Source organism: Propithecus coquereli, unplaced genomic scaffold, assembly GCF_000956105.1.
Source record: "Propithecus coquereli isolate 6110/MARCELLA unplaced genomic scaffold, Pcoq_1.0 Scaffold302, whole genome shotgun sequence".
NCBI classification, from domain to species: domain Eukaryota; kingdom Metazoa; phylum Chordata; class Mammalia; order Primates; family Indriidae; genus Propithecus; species Propithecus coquereli.
The window spans coordinates 501,755-522,047 of record NW_012148642.1 but is presented as its reverse complement, the minus strand read 5'-3'; the positions used below and the strand labels follow the sequence as shown (position 1 = coordinate 522,047).

The following is a 20,293-nucleotide window of genomic DNA, read 5'->3' as shown; positions in this document are numbered from 1 at the left end:
TAATAATGTTGGTATATCTTAGTATAAGCCAAGTAAGTCTTAGAGAATAATGAAAATGGTCCAGTGGACATAATGGCTTGCTTTCTCAGTTTTCATTTGAGAAAGATTAGGGCCAAGAAGGACCATATTATGTCATGAATTCCTTAAAGATGTGGCAGAACCCCTGCCTTTTAATAAATATTTGAAAATTATAACCTTGTTCAAATCTCAAAATACTCTGGGAGGAAATGGGGCCAAAAAAAAAAAAAAAAAGTAAATCCATTTCCACGGATGGTAGAATCAGGATGTTTCCAGAACCAGCACTGTGAAAGAACATTAGGATAAATCCTCAGAGAAGATGATGTTTTCCATAACGAACCGCTCAGGAGCTGTTGTGGTGAGACTGCCAACGCAAGCAGGCCATTGACTGGGTGCAAGCTGTTTTGAGTCTTCTCTCTTCTCCACAGGGAACAGGGGGCTCCTTCAGCATTGACAGTGAGGAGTATGAAGCGATGCCTGTGGAGGTGAAGCTGCTCCCCAGGAAGCTGCAGTTCTTCTGTGACCCTAGGAAGAGGGAACAGGGGGTGCAGAGCGCGGCCCAGTGAGCGGGTGGGAGACGGGTGCTCCGAGGCCACACTTCAGGCTACCAGCGGGACCAAGAGGGAACAGGTGCTTCAGCTGTCCCAGCAGTGCTGTCCGAGGATCCCAAGGGCATTTTCGTGGCAAGTACCCCTCTGCCTTCCTCCAGCAGTGCTTCCCACGGTGTACTCTGCCACTGCTTGACAGTCAGCTTCCGCTAGCGCATGCTTTTATTTTGGTGTTAACAGTCGGCCCTCCTAAATAGCGATTTTCCTCAGGCTGGTTCAGGTAGTTCTCACATTCATTGGATGGAGAAGGGCTTTCTTTTGTTTTCTCCCCAAGTGCAACCACAGCAGGTTCCTGCCAGGGGCAGAGCCGCTCTTTCCCCAGCTACCTTTCCCCAGGCTCCTCCACGGGTGCTGCTGCTTTGTGAGCTCTGGTTCTTTTTAGTTCTGTCCTCAAACCAGAAACGTGAGGTGGTTTCCCTCTTCAGCCATGGCTAAGATACCATAAAATGCTAGTTCGCATGAGAACCACATGGGGTGCATGTTGAAAACTGATTTACTTGGGGCCTACCCCAAAACTGGCCACTCTTCCTAGGAGATTCTATAAGTGGTCCCTCAACCATACTTGGAGAAAGTGTTTTACAGCAGTCATCCATAAACTATTCTGCTCATGTACCCCCAAAGTATTTTGAAAAATCATGTATTTCCTCTCACATCTAAGTTGATACTTTTTTTATGGGAAGTTAAATAGTTGCCAAAGTATGTACTTCTGGTGTCATGTAAATATTATTTTAAAATAACTGTTACATCACTCTTTTAAACATATCCAGTGTAATTTAACACTTTGACACCCTTCATTCATACATAAAAATAAATGAACTAGTCCTTTAGTAGAAAATTTTAAATTGGCTTTTCTCCTTGTGTATTTCCATGCCACTTTCAGCAAAGAATTATAATATGATGTAGTTTTATGCTTGACATTTTTTAGTTCTTGCTTTCAGTGTTATCTAAATATAGAACAAATGTTATCGTAATTATTGGTATATAATTGGCGAAAATAACATGATTTTTTGATCATTAACATTTTATTAGAATGTTCTTGGATTAATGAACTAATTAGGATAAATACATGATTTTTATAGCTGACATGGGGTTCAACATCAAATATATTCCTTGTTTCATTTCTTTACTGATGTAAGCACATAAACGAGTAGATGGGAACAGAAAGAATTATTATAACAGTGTCATGCAGTTCTTTGAACTCCTTTGGAGTTCCATGGCAAAAATCAGTGCTCTATCATCAAAATAATATTAATGATCAACTTGATTAGATCCTCTAGTTTGTTGAAAGCAGAGAATTAAAAACCACCTGATTTGCTAAGGCTTTGTTAGCCAGTCATTAGCATCATTTGCTTTTAACACTACCATTGACATTTTCCTTTGTTTAGTGCCCCTGAGGTTCTTATATTCGAGTGGGCAACGCACCATAGGAGGATGGATGCGACCTAAGGGGGAAGCGGGCCAGTAGAGCTGGCAGGCCTTGGCTACAGGCTCACTCAGGCAGATCCATTTCAAGACAAAGTGCATGTACCACACCCACACAGAGTAAAGACCAATGCTTTAATGCAGTGGTCCCCAACCTTTTTTGGGACCGGTGGTGGAGCTCATGAGCGATGGGGAGCTGCTGTAAATACGGATAAAGCTTCGCTCATTTGCCCATAGCTCAGCTCCTGCTGTGTGTCCCATCCTAACAGGCCACGGACTGGGCTGTAGCCCAGAGGTTGGGGACCACAGCTTTAATGGATTATAGAGCAGCTACTAAAAGTCCATGAATGAAGATCACGAAAGATAAGGCTTTCTTATTTAGTTCTGTATTCTTTAGGGTGGTGTTAAAAGCTCTGCTTTTAGCAAAACAATAACAGGTGGATCCAAACATTAGGCTAAAGCTCACCCACCCCACCCACAGAGGGGATGCTGCAGTGTAAGAAAACAAGTTTCTACATTAACCAAGAGAATTTAGCATATCATGGGTCTCTAAGACTGCAGAGGACCAGTGCAGAATCTAACTTCTTCCTTAAAAGGCTACCAATGTGTGTGTGTTAGACAATGATTATAATCATAATGGTATGTATGCTTATGGAAGGATATTTAATCCTCATTAAGAATCTTACTCATTTTTCAATATAAATATGCCTTGTTTCAAATTTTGTTTTCTTGAGTCAGGCTATTTCCTGTGAAGGCTTGATTTCCTCACTGTCAACTGCTTTGCTCTTCGTCCTGTCCTATCCTTCCATTGAATACCCGCATAAAAGACAGCCAACGCCGGAATGCTGAGCTGTCAGAGGAGAGCCTGGGTCCCCCCTCCTCCTGTTTCATTTCACTCAAAAGTGAAGATTATTCAAAATATTAGTAGATGGTTTCTACCAGATACAGTTTAATATAAAGTTTTCCTTTGCCCCAGAGCTGATCTGCATGTACAGTTATAATTACTGTCAGTTCTCACAACAGCCCTAGGAAGTAGGTGCAGGTTGAGCATCACTAATCTGAAAATCCAAAATCTGAAATGTTTTAAGCAGTGACATGACACTCAAAGGAAATGTCCATCAGAGCATTTCAGATTTATAACGCAAATGTTCCCAGATCCAAAAATATTTGAAATCTATAATGGTTCTAGTCCCAAGCCTTTCGAATAAGGCATATTCAACCTGTAATATTTTATGGTCACATAGCTCAGAAAGTAGGATCCTGGCTTTGAACAAGGCCATTGGATTCCACAGCCACCAGTGTCAGCAATTTATACTAATTTTAAATAAATAAGTACTATAACTCCCGAAAAGATTAAAAATGAAACCACGGTTTAGAATACACAAACACACGTATACCAATACATAACGTCTGAAACTAAACTTTGATGACAGATTGTGAAACGAAAGGGCTTCAGTCTCTGTGAGTGGTTTCTACAAGTTTCCTAATGTGACTGAGGGTGCACAGTCCTGGCTGTTCTGGGTGGTGTAGTTATTCCCAACTTTGGTTCCCGTTACCTGGATGAAGTCTGTCCAGACGATGGCCTCCAGAAGGGCAGGTAGGAGCTCCTCGGTGTCCTCCGTCCTCACTAAGGGCTCATGGGGTGGCCGCCATTCCTTCCTACCACAAACCACACTTCTTGAACTAGGCAAAGGATTGCATCACACACATTCATGTTAAAGTGTGAACTTTAATTGTAAAAATCATTTTCTGTAAATATAGTTATATCAACCTCTCTGCACACAACTTGGTTCAGATATATACAGATATGATATACATACATTTTTTTTTTGTACCACAGAACAAGATCAATTCAAGAAACATTGACTCTTAGCTTCAGGGTTAACCCCAACTTTGTTTAGGCCTTTAAAATTATCACCATGAAAACAAAGAGAGCACAACATACCTGTATGCAGTAGTATTCAGGGCAAAATTTATGAACTATGTTTCATAATATGAGGTAAGGACTTGAAACAAAAATAGATTCAGTTTCTCTTATTGCTATAACTCTTACGCTGGGGTATTAATCAAAATAAGGTTTTTACATTTAAGGCGACAGGGAGGCTATGCTGATCCTAACTCAGAAAAAATAGGAAAACAGTTTTTCCAAGGCTACAACTATTTCATTTTTAGGAAAGGTTTATTTCCCAAACCTATTAAAAAAAAATCTAGTCGACAAACTTAGGGTAGATAAAGGAAGTTCATTTTGTTTTTCCTCTGCTCTCTACCCCTAAAGTCTCCCTTCCAGGCTGGCTGTCCAAAAGCACAGATCTCCACCATCCTTCACTCAGAGACTTTGGGGGCATGCCAGACCCAAGCTTTTTTTTTTTTTCCTACCACCTCCTTAAAAATTTTTTATATACTTTGTCTTTGCTTAATTTACCCAAAGGAAGGAGTTTTCACTCTAATGCTAATTAAATATATTTGCAACCATCTCCCCCAGTTACCCCTGTGTGGACTTTTCATTTTGTGGATCATCTCTGGCTAATTTATAACACCCTGCCTTACCCCCACATTCCCCAAAGGTCCTTACCAAGCGAAGTAAATTTCTTATTAGTCTAAATAAGCATCCTACAGCAAACATAAGCAATTCACACTTACTTTACTATAATTAAATAAACTTTCTCAGTTTAGGTCATATTAGTTCTAAAAGCCTGTACTATGCTGAAATTCTAGAATAAATTCTACAAAGATGAAAGCAGGGCTTTATTTCTACATCACCATTTTTCATCCAAGTGCCCCTAAATTCCAGCTCCAAAAATGAATTAAAGTGCTAGTTATAAAACCACCTCCTACTCCCACCTCTCTCCCACTGAGAGACATAATAATCAGAATGATCACATTTACCCCCTTTTATACTAGAGTTTTACTTAAGGTTGGTGTTTGTATGTTCATCTCCTAAAGAGCGTTGTCAAGATTTCACAGCACAATCTCCTCATTCACTTTGTGAAATACTGACACGGTAAAACTTCTATGGGGTCTCAGCTGCTACCAAATTACAAAGCTGCCCATTTCTTCCAGGATTATAGTTTTGAAATTTCCCTCCATTTCAGTATCTGCATACTCAGTTCATCATATAATAATATTGATATAAAAATAAACTCCCATTTCTTATAAGAAAACATTAACTTAATTCACAGTTAGCCTTTTCCCACAACACACAACACTCCAGTAGCTCCTGGGAACAGAGGTATATTAGTAATACAAATGGAATATTAAAAATCCATGCCTTGGGAGCAAAAGGAGCCCTTAACTCCTCCTCTCCCCCTACCTGAATTGGAAAAGGGTTTTCCTGACATGAGAAGGGCTGGGGCCGGGGCCGGGCCTGCCGAGGTAAGCCTTTGGCTCTGCAGGATTCTCACCTCAGGGCACAACTGCGGAACAGCAGGGCTGGACACTTCACAGATTCCAAGCCCACTAGCCAGGGACTTAACAGGGAGATAAGCCCATGCCTGGCACGTTCATCCCTATATTAATTTTCTTGCCCATTTTCGTACTGTCATCATACTAAGTTCACTGTCAAGCTGATTATCGTAGTTTCATTCATCCGTTCCCTCCACTCCGTCCTTTAGCTCTCCAAGGACGACCTACACTGGGACTGTGGAAAACATCGCAGTCCATTCCCTGGGCTGTGCAGTTTCAAAGGGGAAAAAATGGCCCTGGGGCCCCTTCCTCTTCTGGGAGGGTTGATGTCCTACCACTAGAAGGTTAATTCATTACTGCCCTTTACAAAAAGTTCCCTGAAGGCCTCAGTTTAAAAGTAATTTCATCTTTTTATTGTGTTTGAAGGGCTTTCAGTGTATCAAGACAGGCAGCAAATTCATCCTCATAGCCACCAGAACGAAAACAATGATATATCGTCTAGCTAAAATATCATAGGTAGCTTCATGATAAATCAATCTTCACATGTGACATCTGGGATTATCTGCACCTGTGTGCTACTCTTAACTTTCCCATCCTGATTTTCACACGGAACAAAACAAGTTATAGATACAAGTTCCTATGTTACATTATTTCCATAGCTACACGTCAATGAATTCAGCTTCCCTCCCCTAGCCAGACAGAAGAAGAGATGCCATAATGGATGATGTCATGGAGGCAAGTGCCTTCTAACTCATTATATTCATCATTTCCTGAGGACTGGACAGGCCCCAGGTGGGACAGTAACACTGGAATGATCTACACCCAGCTTGGGGAATGCTTCATGTTTAACTAAAGCCAAGGCTAATTCTAAACAAATTATTTGGCCCATATTTTTAAGTCTGGTAGGAGATAAGCCCTACCATTTCTGACTCCTCATGGAAAAAGAGTTCTAAGCCAGGAGACAAGTGGACATTTCCCCAAAGGCTGAGTATTACTATCTGCTGAGCCTACAAAACTGGAAACATCCTCTTTAACAGGCCTTTGTCATATTTTACATGGATACCGACCCCAAACCTGGATTCTAGTCCCCATAAGGAATCTAACTTATATTGGCAATGATAGGGCAGCCCTGACATCACAGGTAAGCAAGTATTTACAAGTTAGCACATGGTTCACGGCATCAGGCAAGGCTTAAACCTCCCCAAAAGGACTAAGGATAGGCAGGGGAGGGGTGAAGCCCAACAGCAGAGAGGGGCAGGAGCCAACCACACCCTAGTTTCCAACCCTGCTCCAGGAGGTCAACGGTGGTAATGATGCCTGCCCCTAAAGGGCTTACAGGTGCAGGACGTTCACCACCCTCTTCCCAACAAAAGCAGATGGTTTCTCAGAAAATATATCAATAGTGACAGAACAGCAGGTCCACATGGCTCCTAGCTTCTGCTGTCACTGTGGCGGTATCCCTGCCTAGTACCTCACAAACCTACTCCCCTTGTGGAGAGCCGGCACCAAACGACGCTGGGTTGTGCCTGCTAACTTCTGCCGTGGGGCAGTAGAGTTTGGTACAGAGCAAACCTTCAAAAGGTGGCCCTGAAAGTAACTTCACAACCCAGGCAAGACATACTCGGAGGATGACAACCAGTGACAAAGGTAACCTAAGAGATAACGCACGTGCTTTTCAGTCATGCAGAGTCTCTGCGTGAGACTTCTGGCCCTATGAAGAAGGTGGCAAGGCAGGGAAGGACTGATTTCTTGGGTTCCCTCTTAAAGGGAGAAGTTCTGCTTTGGGGTCAGCTGAGCCCAGACCCCTGTGACCTAAGACATGGCACTGCCTCCCTGGAACATTCCCCCCGAGGGCCACCTGTACCCTGGCCCTCTGCGTGACTGTGAGGGTAGACACACAGAGATGCCAGACAGACACTTGGGTAGAAAAGCTTGACATGAGGAGGAACTCAGAAGTCCTGACTCACCATTCATAGGAAAATACAGGACCCTCATTCTTCACCCTGTTATCCTTACATCAGCACTTCTGAGCTTGGAGTTAAAGCAGCAAGGAAAAGCACACAGAAGGCTCTGGAGCAGAAATGTTTAAAATGGTGTACTTCCAGCAAATTCCCCGATATCAGACAAAAAGGGTCAGCCTGTGTCCTCCAGGAGAAGCAGGCCTTTCCTTTCATCGTGCTCCTGCCTCTAACCACTCACCCCCAACTGAGGACACCCTGAGCCTCAGGACCAAAACATCACCTGCGCCAAGTTAGGAAGTTCCCCCTAACATTTGAGAGGCAAGAGAGGGTTGCTCATAAAAGGGAAGAACAGGTGAAGCTACAGCTTCTAAATACAGAATTTTTTCTTTTGTAAGCATATGTTACTGAAACAATAGCTATTAATAAACCCACACTACAAAAGAGAAAAATGTATTAGTTGTACAGTTTACATTTCAATGCCCAAACTTATTTATATATTTACATAAAAGATCCTATCTTGATCAACTGATGTCTACTTGCATTTCCACACGTGAATTCCTTCTGTCTTGAATTCCGTATCAAGGAGCTACAGTGAAAATACTCTTGAATAAACCAATAAGCCCTAAGAACCTCGTCTTGAGGTGAGACATGCAACCCATCCATTTGAAGGTTATCTGTCTCTGCTGGGCTTGGTCAGATGCATCTATGTCTGTTCCAATAACAGAAGCGGGCAGAAAGGTGAAGAGGAAGAAATTGTCACAAAAACCCAGTATCCCAAGTGGAAATTCTCAGCTATGGTGAAAAAGGCCTAAACTCGACTCACATGAGTTGGCTTTCTGACTGACAGATACTGTCTCACTTACGCTGCCATCCTTCCAGGCAGGTAGCCAGAGGACCCGGCCCAGACCTCAGAAGAAGGTGGATAAACTCGCCACTGACGCTTGGGTTCCGGACCACTTTCCTAGACGAAGGCACTGTCGCATTTTCTAACAAATCTGTTAGGTGTCTGGACCTAATTTCTTCAGCCTAAGGAATGCTGTTTCTGCTAAGGAAAAGTTTGTTTGTCAGGGCTCCAAAGTAATAAACCGTCTTGTTAACATCACACTCCAACCTCTGAGTTAAGCAGCTCAGATCTTTTCTATACTCCGGGATCCAGCAAATCTGTGTTGATCCGCAGGCTGCTAGTGCCTCTAGAGCACGCTCGTCCTGATGAAGAAACTTAGAGCTGCTTCTCTATCCTGCTTGGACCTCAACCGCTCTACCTTTTGGGAGCCCAAACTCTACCCTTTAAAAATACCCAAATTACTCCCAAGAGGATGTTTAGCCCTTAAAAGAGATTAACTTGTAAAATGAATTTGCTTGAAAGCTCCAAGGCCAGCATTGGCCCTTAAGGAATTCACCAACCCATCCCAAGAGGAGGGGTTCAAAGAGGAATATTCCACTGAGTTCCTACCATTAAGTTACTTAGAGAAAGGTTTCAAGGCTTCATTCTACAATTTTAGTTTTCAGCTCACTGATAAGCAACCTTTCCCTGTCATTCTGTCCTTAAGAGACACTGATACTTGAAGTCAGAAATATCCTTTTGTCCCTTTGTGGTCCCGACTCAAGTGAACAGAGAAGACAGAGTTGCCCTAGTGAACAAGAAGAGATTTGATCCCTAGACTACTGACTTCTACAACCTTGACAGGTCATCTGGTCTAGTTTCCACCTTTAGGCAGATGAGTATCTAAGGCCACAGTGGACAGATGGTTGTCTTATTCTCGAGTATAACAAGGGACAAAGGCCATACAGACATTCTGAACAGTCCATCCCCAGGTTTCCAGGGCTCAGCCCACTCAGAATGATACAGCTCCTAAGGCCAAAGCCAAAGGACAAGTAGCTCTGGGAGAAAGTGGCAGATTCCAGTGCCCTACACCAAAGCAGAACACAAAACCAGGGCCGTCTCACCTGACCTCTAGGGAGAAAGGGCAAAAAGGAAATTGCGAAAATTACATTTGTTGGAAAGTATAAACAATATTCCTTTCTGTAAACTTAATAAAAAATGAGGCCCTTTGGAGGTCTGGGGTGAACTCCAGGTTGCTGTCACCTCACGTGAGCAGCTCTGCAGCCTTGTGTCACTCTTCCTATGGGCAACAGGGGTTGTCAATGACCAACATGACATCGATGCCATAGGCCTCCAGAAGGTCCATGAGAAAGCTCCGGTCTCCTTGGGGGTCCAGACCCATGCCCCGGGCATGCTCTGCTGTCAGAGTTTTGTCTTGACTGGCAGACACCTCCAACAAAGTCTGAAATATCCGGTTGTTTTGTTCTAAGAAAAACCTGAATTTGCAAGACAAGACACAGGAAAGGGAGGGAAGAAAACAAAAAAGCTCAGCAGATGATCCATACATGGAGAACCAAAGCTATACCGTTTTAATATACTTTTTAATAGCTTCAAAAATAAATTAAATGTATCCTTTAAAGGAAGAAAACAGAGTAAAAGTTAAACAATTATTAAAGTGCTATTAAGGTTAGCAAAGAAACCATCTGACATTAATCACTGTATGATTGGAGAAATCTCCAAGCATGCAATGGCCTGCTTGCCAAAAATTCATTTTCCTGGTAAGAGGGAAGTTACCAGGGTTTAAACACAGCCTCAGAGAGCCTCACACTCTGCTTTCCTCTTTCTGCTTAGTAGTCATAAGGGGAAAGAAAGTTAGGAGGGAAATAAAACAAACTTGGTAATACAGTTCTGAGGCCAACCAAGACTTAAAGTGAGAAACTGAAATTCACCTTCAAAGCCCTGGGTAGGTAATTAGAGCTAGCAACAGGAGACGAGGCTTCTCGAGAAAAGAAGGGCTTGGAAGAGGTCCTCCAGCCCCTGAGCCACGGCAGACAGCCCCAGACTGACAATATCCACACAGAAAAGGCAGAGATCAGAGGAGCTGAGGCAGGCACAGGGATATTCTGAAGGTGAAGGTGGAGGAGGAAGGGGAGGCAAGCTGCAGAGCCAACATTGTCCCCAGGTGTGTTCTCCTTTGATTACTCTCTTTGGGAGGAGCAGGATTTTGCACAGAACAAGATTTACAAGGCACTGCTTTGGAGCACTGTGTGAACAAATGAGCCCCGTGCAGGAAGGCATTCGCTGTCCAGTGAAGCTGCGCCCCCAGAGCTCTCGGGTTCAGCAAAGGGGCCCGGAGCCTAAAGCAGCTCTGGGTACACAGGGATCTCAGAGGCGATGGCACATGCCAAACCTTTGTGAGACTGTGGCTCTGCTCAAGTCCCAGATACTTTCCACCTAAACAGCATGCAGCTATTAGAAAGTCCACTATCAGAATCAAGGTGTTGCCCCTTCGTAGAAACGTCCACATTAAGTTTCTTACATCAAACTGCAAATATTGTTTCCCAATCCTATCCCCGGATGTGGGCTAGAAAGAGGAAACAGGAAGCTGAGGGAGTTGTTTCTGCTTCAGTTACAGTTCTGTTCCTATCACAGAGGGCTGCTGCACTCGGCCGCTCAGGAACGCAATCAGTGCCGTGAGGTGTAAAGGCCCTGGCTCCTGCCCACCACTAACAGATCTGGGGGAAAGAGAGTTCATTCAATTCAAGAGTTAAAATTTCAGATTATCCCATAACACTCAGCACAAGGAATTGCTCTACTGGAAGAAAGCAATGGATGAGAAGTCCCTGAGTCCTGAGAGACAGAAGGAACTTCCATGCGGTGGGCATCCTGGACATAAAAGCCCAACAAGAAAACCAACGCTGGGACCCCTGCTTCGTTCTCTAAGTCCTCTGCCTCCCCCTAATGGCATTTCAGGGCTCAAGATTGCTCTAAGTGTTCTTGGCAGCAATAAAGGACATTCCTGGACCTTAGTGGGTCACATGGGAGGGACCCAGGTCATCCAAAGCAGTTAGTGTGGACGGGACCCTCGGGGAGGCCCCACAGCCAAGGCCCAGGACTCACAGCACAAACAGGTCCTCTTCACAAGGGTTGTAATCTTCTTCTACTTCCTGGGAATACAACAACATCTGCCTGTTGGGAAGGAGACCACCATCAGACTCTGGCGCAGCTCCCGGGACCCCAGTCACAGGTGAGGCATCAGCCAGGCACCTGCAATGGGCCACCACCTCCCAGGGAGCAGCACTGGTCCAAAGGCAGGGACACAAGGGACAGGAAAGGGATAAACAGGGCTTGGACTCAAAACCCCTAGGGTCCAGGGCCAGTTCTGCCCCTGGTAATCTCAGGCAAGTGATAATCTTTCCTAACTGTCCATTAACTGGGGATGATGATGGTACCATTTATTTTACAGGATCACTGAATTATTAAGAATTACAGGAGAAAATGCATAAACAAGTTTCCAATACAGTGATCCACACGATGGAGATACTCATTAAGTGACTGTTGTCAACACACGCATACGGGCAAATCTAAACACCGTCACGGGGGAGTTTCTGGAAGCTAGCCTAGCTGCCTTTCCCTGGACTTCGCAGATGCCAAAGTCCATCAGAAAGACACCAGCCACGTGCATCTGCTGCCCTCCCATGAGGGCAATATGCAGGTGGCGTGGCCTCTTCCACTGCATGGCTTCCCTTCACTTCCATCTCCTGGGCAGCATCCGACTGGCAGAAATGCATCACGAGGGATGAGGCGGCAGGACGGGCTTTACAGAGGGACCACCACCACCACCCTGGGGCTGTCCTGGGAAGGGCAGGGCATCTGGGCCAGCAGAGGCCTCTCCCAGCCCCAGCTGCTGCTGCTACCTCTGCTCATTGAGCCGCCGGTACTTCTCCCTGTCAGCACTGTTGATCTTCAGCAGCGGCTGCAGATGGTCGTGGTGCGTCTTCACATTCTGGTTATCCACATAGACGTCGTATAGCTCCCGCTTCTCCTCGAATATCTTCTCTGTGGTGCCTGCAGAGCCCTAGGTCAGGGCGGCGGGAACACACCCGACCCCACCAGGGCAACAAGGAGTCCAGGAGCCCCGTGTCTGGGAGGAGGAGAAGGGCTGGGACATGAGGGCAGGATGAGGGTAGGGCCCTGTACTCACAGGCCACATAGGACACCTCTACCTCCAGGCTCTCGATGTCAGCCACGTTCACATAGAAGAAAGGCTTGGACTCAGGAATGGTGCCCCCGATGCCAGGCAGCGAGACGTTAGCCAGGCAGCAGCAGCAGTACACTACAGGGACAGAGGAGGGGAGGGGAAGAGTCTGCGCCCCCTGTCCCCGATCCCACATCAAAGGCTGCTGCTCGGCACCTTCTCTGCACAGCCAGCCTCCAGGAAGCAGTGGAGGCCTCGCTCGGCTACCCGCCTCCTCCCAACCACGTGGTCCTGGCGTTCTGAGGAGACTGGGAGGCAAAGCTTTCTGGGTCCCACAGTGAACCTAACCCCTGGAGGTCACATCAACAACATTCTTACCAAACCCAGGAGACAGTTCAGTCTTTTTCTCACTGGTCTTGCTTAGAATTTGACACTGTTGACTTTCCGCTTTCTTGGAACTCTGGCCTAACCCTTGCATCTTCCGGTTCCCCCTCCCTTCTGCCTGTTGCCCCTCAGTCCCCTCTGTCTTTCCACCTTATCAGTCCCCCTCCTGCACCCGGCACACCTCTGCACTCTCTGCCCGTCCCCCCAGGTGACACTGCACATCCAGTCATCACTCCAATCTATACGCCACTCTCAAATCTTTGTCTCAGCCGGATTTTCCCCAAAGGTCCTGACCCTGCTATACAAAGGTGGGCGGGCGTCTCGTGCACTCGTCACCTCCCATGCTACCCCTATCAAACCAGCCCTCTGCGGTGCCACAGTTGGTGGTCCCACCACCCTTGTCATCCTGGACGCTTCCTCACAACCTCACACATCAGAACCTTTACAACCCAACAAGACAACGAACTTCGTGCAGTTTACCTCTTAAATATATCTAGAATCCATTTTCTCTGCTTTAATCCAGAATCTTATCTCTTGCCAGGGTGCTGACGGATCACCCAACTCATCTGCTACCGGGCCCCAGAGTCCACGTCCAGTCACGTCACTCTCGGCCTAATGCCCTTGCTGTGGCCTGACCTCTTCTGGGCTTGGCCAGTGATGGAAAGACTCAAGTTTCTGCCCCGGGGAACGTGAGCAGAGCACGACTCTGGCCTCTAGTTACCTCTATAGCACACAACGCCCACAGGCGGGGGAGAAAATATCAAAATGCGCTTTCGAAGTAAGGCAAATTTCCAGAGGATGAGGATCTGTTCTCCAAAGAACTTAATAAACTGAGACATGCAGCCAGCTGGGTGTGTGATCTGAAAAAAATTAAAAGGGGTGGGAGAGGAGGAGGGGAAGAAGAACAGCTTTTTAAAAATACTGCAAAAAATATCCAATACAGGTGTATGCTAAACACCACCCCCCAAATCTAAAGTACAACCAAGCAGATACATTAAGGGGCTATGTCCACACAAAATGATGTTTTTCACCTTAAGAGTGTTATCTTTAAACCGGATTTCTAGAATACAACAGCTCCCCTGATACACTCCAGCTGGAGTTTAGGGATCATTGACTACTCAGGAAAAAGAGGTAAAAGGAAGCAAAGCTTAATTTAACTTTTTAGAAGTCAGAAATAAAAGTACCTCTGAAGAGACAATAGACCTCAGTAAGAAAATTCAACTGAAAATCACTGTTGAGCTCTGTAAGTAATAAAATGATGAGCACACAGTCCTAGATCAGATTCCCAAATATATGGGGACTGGCTACCATACAACACGAGGCGCCTGTAGAGGTCACAGGCAGGAAGGACCCACAGGGCCTACTGGCATGAACCCTGCTGCACTTCACCTCCCACCGCTCTTCCTTTTGATGCCAACGGCAAAGGCCTGGCACCCTCTGCAGGCTGCATCCTAGGAGCCCCAAGCCAAGGAACATCCCAGGGGTTAAGAGCGTAACTGCGGTCCTGGCTCTGCCACTTACTAGTGGGGAGGTCTGGGGAAGGTCAGCTACTGTTTCTGGTTCACTGTCCTTATCTGTGAAATGAGGAGGCCACTGCCTACCTCCCATGGCCATAAGGACCTCCTGAGACAAAACATGAAGGACTCAGCACATAGGCACAAACATATGCAGCCACTACTACTAGACAAAACTACTACTAGACTAGAGGCTTCAAACTGGGTATCTGTGAGCTTTTCAGAAGGTCACTTCCATGCCAAAGTGTCAGAAGTGGGAATGCTTGTCACTCATTAGTGACGCAGGCAAGAGCACGTCTGAAGAGAGGCACCATGTCAAGGCCACCTGCCAGGGTTTAACAACCAGGAACCCTTGGGTGGACCCACAGCGGAGCCTTGAGGCAGCCTCTGCGCTCTGCCAGCCCAGACCAGGGCTGTCCTTGGCCCTCGGAAGCTGTACCTGCACTACCTGGAGAGGATTTCCCTTTCCGAGGCATGAGCCCTGCACTGCCACCATTCACCTGTCCCACTCCAGGAGAAAGGCTGCCCTCCACCGAGCGTGCCCTAGGCCTCCTCTGCCGCCACATCCCAAATCACCAGGAGAGGCAGCAAGTGACAAAGTCTGGTTGGATCCCTCCAATCACTGTCTTTCATCAAATTCAAACAGCAACCAGACAGGAAAGGGTGCCAAAGCACATCCGGGTCTTCCAGCCTTGCTGCTGCTTAGCTTCAAGCCCTTAATGTGTGCCTCCACCATTCGGGGGCTGGGAGGCCTTGCCCAATATATCTTGGGCCTTAGAATCCTAGAAGAAATGATGAGTCCTTATTTCTGATCTTATTTATTAGTTCGTTCATGGATGCACGTATGCATTCATTCAAGAAATATTCCTTACGTGCCTACTTTGTGCCAAGCACTAAGTATTCTAGTTTCTCAATGAACAAAAAAGACCCAGTCCCTGCCCTCATAGTTTATAGGCTAGTGGGAGAAAGTTAGGTAAACAAGCAATTAAAATACAGCCTGATGAGAGCCATGTGGCAGGAAGGGGGTTGCTGGAGCAAACAGGAGGGTGCCTGGCCTCATTCTGGCAGAGACAGAGAAAACTTCCTGGAGGAAGTGATGTCTAAGCTTCTACATAAAAGATGATGTAATGCGCTGGCACCTCTGCCAAGAATACCATCCTTTCTAGTTTTCTATTGAACAACGCTCAATTAAACATTCTTACACACAGATCATTCTGTCCCCTGGACAGATCCTGAGGAGTAAGGCTGCTGAAACAAAAGGTACATATATTCTTAATTTTCATTTGTTGACATTGTTTCTTAAAATGATTTGTATCTGCAGCCTATGAAAGTACCCTTTTCCCTGCATCTCCTCAGTCTAACAGGTGTTTTGAGGAGTGGCCCTCGATAGGGCAAAAGCATAAAGCAATTTTCCTTTTTCTCCCTTTGTCCCTCCTCCTTGGCCTCTTGGGAAGAGGAATCCAGGGATATCCAGGTCAGATGCTGGTCACATCCCCGTGGGGTTGGGGACATTCCAGCAGTAATTTGACTCAGAAGGAAAACCTGGGCCAGCGTCAGGAGCAGATAGAAGGAGAGCAGGGTTCGGGTCAGCACAAGAATAGAATCCCCCAGTGGCCCTCGGGCCATTTCTCATCACTGTCTCTTAGCCCATGCCCTGGGCTGGGAAATCTGCAAACCACATTTCCTGGATTCCTATGCCAACTGGCTTCCTGCTAGGTTCTTTCAATGGGAGCAAAGACTGGTGACCAGAAAGCAGGAGGAAGGGAGGAAGACTCTCTTTGGTGTCTCACTCCTGCTAGTATTTCTCCAGCAGCAGAAGACACCTGTGACTCTGGCCTCTGGCTCTTCAGAGCACTCTCAGCACAGGTTGAGCCATGTTTCCTGAGAGGTCCCTGCACCAGATGCCTGGTGCCACCCTCCAAGATCTGAGCACTGGCCTGCAGGGCTCCTCCAGGCTCCGTTTGAGAATGCCACTCCTTCCCCTTTGTGACCCCAGCCCTAGGGGTGTGTGGCTGAGAGCCTCTAAGACAGCCCCCAGTGACCCCACCTCTCGGCATTTACAGCCTTATGCAATCCTCTCTTCCTCTTGAGTAACTTGCTTCTAACCAAAAGAATATGGTTACATTGCTGGGCGGTCACTTCCATGGTTAGGTTACAAAGGGTTCTGACTTCCTCTTGCTAGCTGGCTCTCTCGCTGGCTTTGATGAAGCAAGCTGCCACATTGGAGAGACCCACATGGCTGAGAACTGAGGGCGGCCTCCGGCAAACAGCCAGCATGGTACTGAGGCCTTCAGTTCAATGGCTCTCAAGAAATTTAATCCTGCCAACACCCACAGGAGCTCAGAAGCAGATACTTGTCCAGTTAAACCTTGAGATGAGACCCCAACCCTGGCAGATACCTTGACTACAGACCATGAAGCAGAGCACCCAGTTAAACCATGCCATACTCTTGACCCAGAGAAACTGTGAGATAAATACATACTGTTTTTTTGTTTGTTTTTTTTTTTTTTTTTTTGAGACAAAGTCTTGCTCTGTTGCCTGGGCTAGAGTGCCGTGGCGTCAGCCTAGCTCACAGCAACCTCAAACTCCTGGACTCAAGCAATCCTTCTGCCTCAGCCTCCCGAGTAGCTGGGACTACAGGCATGCACCACTATGCCTGGCTCATTTTTTTTTATATATATATATATTTTTAGTTGTCCAGATCATTTCTTTCTATTTTTCAGTAGAGACGGGGGTCTCGCTCTTGCTCAGGCTGGTCTCGAACTCCTGACCTTGAGCGATCCACCCGCCTCGGCCTCCCAGAGTGCTAGGATTACAGGCGTGAGCCACTGCACCTGGCCAGTACATACTGTTTAAAACCATTAATTTCAGGGTAATGTGTTACTTCACAATAGATGACTAATACACAGGTGGTGGCCGCTGTCTGTAATTGGTAATATACTGGTTGCCTTTTTACTCCTTCAGTCTTCCAGCTCATATATTACTGATTCCCTGTATTGAATTAGTTTGAAATACCTAACGTGGCCTCTGTTTTCCTGAAAGACCCCAGCTGATATTTATTAGGTTCAAATTCCTTGGTCTAGTATTTAAGGTTCTTTATAATCTGATTCCAACCTATTTCTCCAATCTTTTCTCTCATGACCAGCTGATAGAACCACTTACTTTAAAGAGTGCTGCAACAGGTATAAATAGTTAGCATAATGCCTAACTCACAGAAGGTGCTGGAAAAGTGGTAGGCCATAGCTCTCACTATTGCTCACACCTTCCCTCAGTCTGGAATTAGCATTCTTCACTTTCCACCTCACCAAATACTCGGGGACAAAGTCCTCTTCCAAGACACCTTCCAAGGGCTCTCTCTTAAACTCATGGCATAATTTCTCTACAAGGGGAGCCCTAAGTTTCCACTGAAATACCTTGTGACCTACCACAGGCAAGGCAGGAAGGAAAAGAAAAAGTAGATTCATGTTCTTAGTCATTTTTATATTCTCGGCCAGGTATTTTGTTAACTGTAAAAAACCATAATTCTAGTACCAAAGTCAAAGTACTTCAGGTAAGATACAAAATAAAGTAATATCAAAAATACATTAACTAAGAAATATCATACTTGTTCATCGAATGCTTCATTTTTAGTTCAAATATCTGGCTTTAAAATACCTGAAGCAATCGATGGAATCAAATCTATTTTTTCCCCACTAGGAGTCCAGCACAACTGGCCTACCTATCACATACACAGCTTTGCACTATGATTATACAGATGACTAAAAAGCACAGTGTTTAAGGTAAGTTATGTTACCTTATGTGTTAAACTAATCCAAACGCTTTTATGTCACAACCTACTGAAAGCAGACTTTTTGCACGAGCCCAAGACATAAATTCCTTGTTCATTTAAAAATTAATCCACAGCTACTCAACCCAGACACAAGTCCAGCACTGTGTGAGAACACAGCTGACCTCACCTTCATCTCAGGGTACATGTACTGGTGGATGGAAGGCAGCCAGTAGACAGGGGGCAGGCTGCTGCCTCTGCCGGGGCCGGCATGGAGCACCCCTTTCTTGTCTTCATAGAAGGCAGCCAGATGAGAGTAATGTCCCGGCATCTCCAGCTGGTGTCTGCACAACACATATACACACATGCACAGTGAGAACGGCTCTGGTTGGGGCTCTGCTACGAACTTCCCTAACTTAAGGCTTATAATACTCAGGGGCAAAGGCCCTGATATCCTTAAAAGATCCCCATTTGGAGGTTGCTTAGGACGCCTCCTTTGATGTTACAGAAGATCCTTAGGAAAAGCTCAAACATGGGCCTGAAACTCTCTGACAGCACCATGTTAACACATTCTTTTTCTCATGGGAAACAGAAAGAATTAACAGACTATGACTAATGTCTATTGTTCTCGAGCAAGGTACGCTGGAGACTGGGTGCCGCTTCCCAGAGAACAGCTGCTTACTGTGCGAAGGGGGAACTTGGAAGCCTACGAATTCCCTTCGTAAAGCTGCTCTTTGTTTGGAATTCACGCTTGCTTGCTTGTTTTGCTGTTAGAGAAGAATAAGGAGAAGCTTACCCCTCCATGTCTCAAATAGGGGAAAACAGTTATTACTGGATGTCACTAGGGCTCATAATTTCTGCATCAAATAATAAAGATATAAAAAGCATCAGAATCTCTTCTCTTCCCACCCCCAGCCCACTCAGGTCAGCAGAGGCTGTGGACAGCTCTGCTGACCAACCTCAAACCAAGAAAGCAGCACTGAGGCCCTGGGCCATGTGGACAGGGGAGAGTCCTGCCCCAAGTCAAGTGCAGGAGCATTGTGGGGACTGCTTGTCACTATGCAGTCACTAGGGGAGTGATATAGGCTGAACTGTGTCCCCCCAAAAAGGACATGCTAGAGCCCCAGTACCTCAGAACGTCACCTTATTTGGATAGAGTTTTACAAAGGTGTTCAAGTTAAAATGAGGTCATTAGGGTAGGCCCTAATCCAGTATGACTGATATATTTATTAAAATGGGAAATTTGGACACAGAGACACATACAGAAGAATGCCACATGAACATGACGACAGAGAACAGGGTGATACATCTACAAGCCACGGAACCCCAAAGATTGCAGGTAAACTACCAGAAGCCAGGAGGGAGGCAGGGAACAGGTTTTCCCCCACACTCCACAGAGGGAACCAACCCTGCTGATGTCTTGACTTTGGATTTCTAGCCTCTAGAACTGTGAAATAATAAGTTTCTGTTGTTCTAAGCCACCCAGCTTTTGGTACTGTTATGCAGTCCTAGCAGGTTAACATATCAAGTTACAAAATTTAGATACCGAATGACTTCCATAACCCTTTTTTAAAAAAATTAATGTGTATGCACATATTTATACATGGGAAAAAGAGTAGTAGGATCAAAATGCTAACAGTAGGTGTCTGGCTGGTGGGATCATGTTTTTTTTTTCCCCCTTTGGGCTTTTCTCTATTTTTCAAAGTTTCCTATAATAACAAATGTTAGTTTTATATTTAGTCTTTTTAAACTTTTCATTATGGATATTTTCAAACATATACAAAAAGTAGAAAGAGAATAATGCATCCCATGTATCCATCACCTAGCTTCAATAATGATCAGTATTTGATCAATATGGTTGTACCTATATCCTGTAGCTACAGCCATCACTTTTTCCTGAAACATCTTAAAGAAAATCCCACATCATAACAGTTTACCCATAAATACTTCCGTATGCATCTCTAACTGATAAAGTCTATTTAAAAAATAATATAACACAAAACCACCATGCCATCATCCCACCTAACAAAATGAATAATAATGCCTTAATATAAACTAATACCCAGTCCACATTCAAATTATACCAACTGTCCCCAAAATGTTACTTTACAGTTGGTTTGTTTGAATCTGTAGGTATCTGGTTAGAAGAGACTTCTCCAAAACAACTAATTTCAGAAAACAGCAGAGCCAGCTACTC

At 45.4% G+C, this 20,293-nt stretch overlaps 2 protein-coding genes across 2 annotated transcripts in view; one reads left to right on the top strand and one right to left on the bottom strand.

The window, feature by feature from the left end:
- AGK (acylglycerol kinase) overlaps nucleotides 1-1,251 on the top strand; it is an 84,241-nt gene extending 82,990 nt beyond the window's left edge. Inside the window, 1 exon segment of the mRNA XM_012649786.1 lies at nucleotides 447-1,251. Within this exon segment, the coding sequence (XP_012505240.1) occupies nucleotides 447-584 (138 nt within the window). The 3' untranslated portion in view covers nucleotides 585-1,251.
- An 8,283-nt stretch (nucleotides 1,252-9,534) lies between these two features.
- KIAA1147 (KIAA1147 ortholog) overlaps nucleotides 9,535-20,293 on the bottom strand; it is a 28,228-nt gene continuing 17,469 nt past the window's right edge. The window contains exons 4-9 of the mRNA XM_012649755.1: nucleotides 18,287-18,440; nucleotides 13,538-13,676; nucleotides 12,439-12,570; nucleotides 12,152-12,302; nucleotides 11,355-11,423; nucleotides 9,535-9,730 (exon numbers count right to left, since the gene is read on the bottom strand). Of these exons, the coding sequence (XP_012505209.1) occupies nucleotides 9,535-9,730; nucleotides 11,355-11,423; nucleotides 12,152-12,302; nucleotides 12,439-12,570; nucleotides 13,538-13,676; nucleotides 18,287-18,440 (841 nt within the window). The remainder of the gene's footprint in view (nucleotides 9,731-11,354; nucleotides 11,424-12,151; nucleotides 12,303-12,438; nucleotides 12,571-13,537; nucleotides 13,677-18,286; nucleotides 18,441-20,293) is intronic.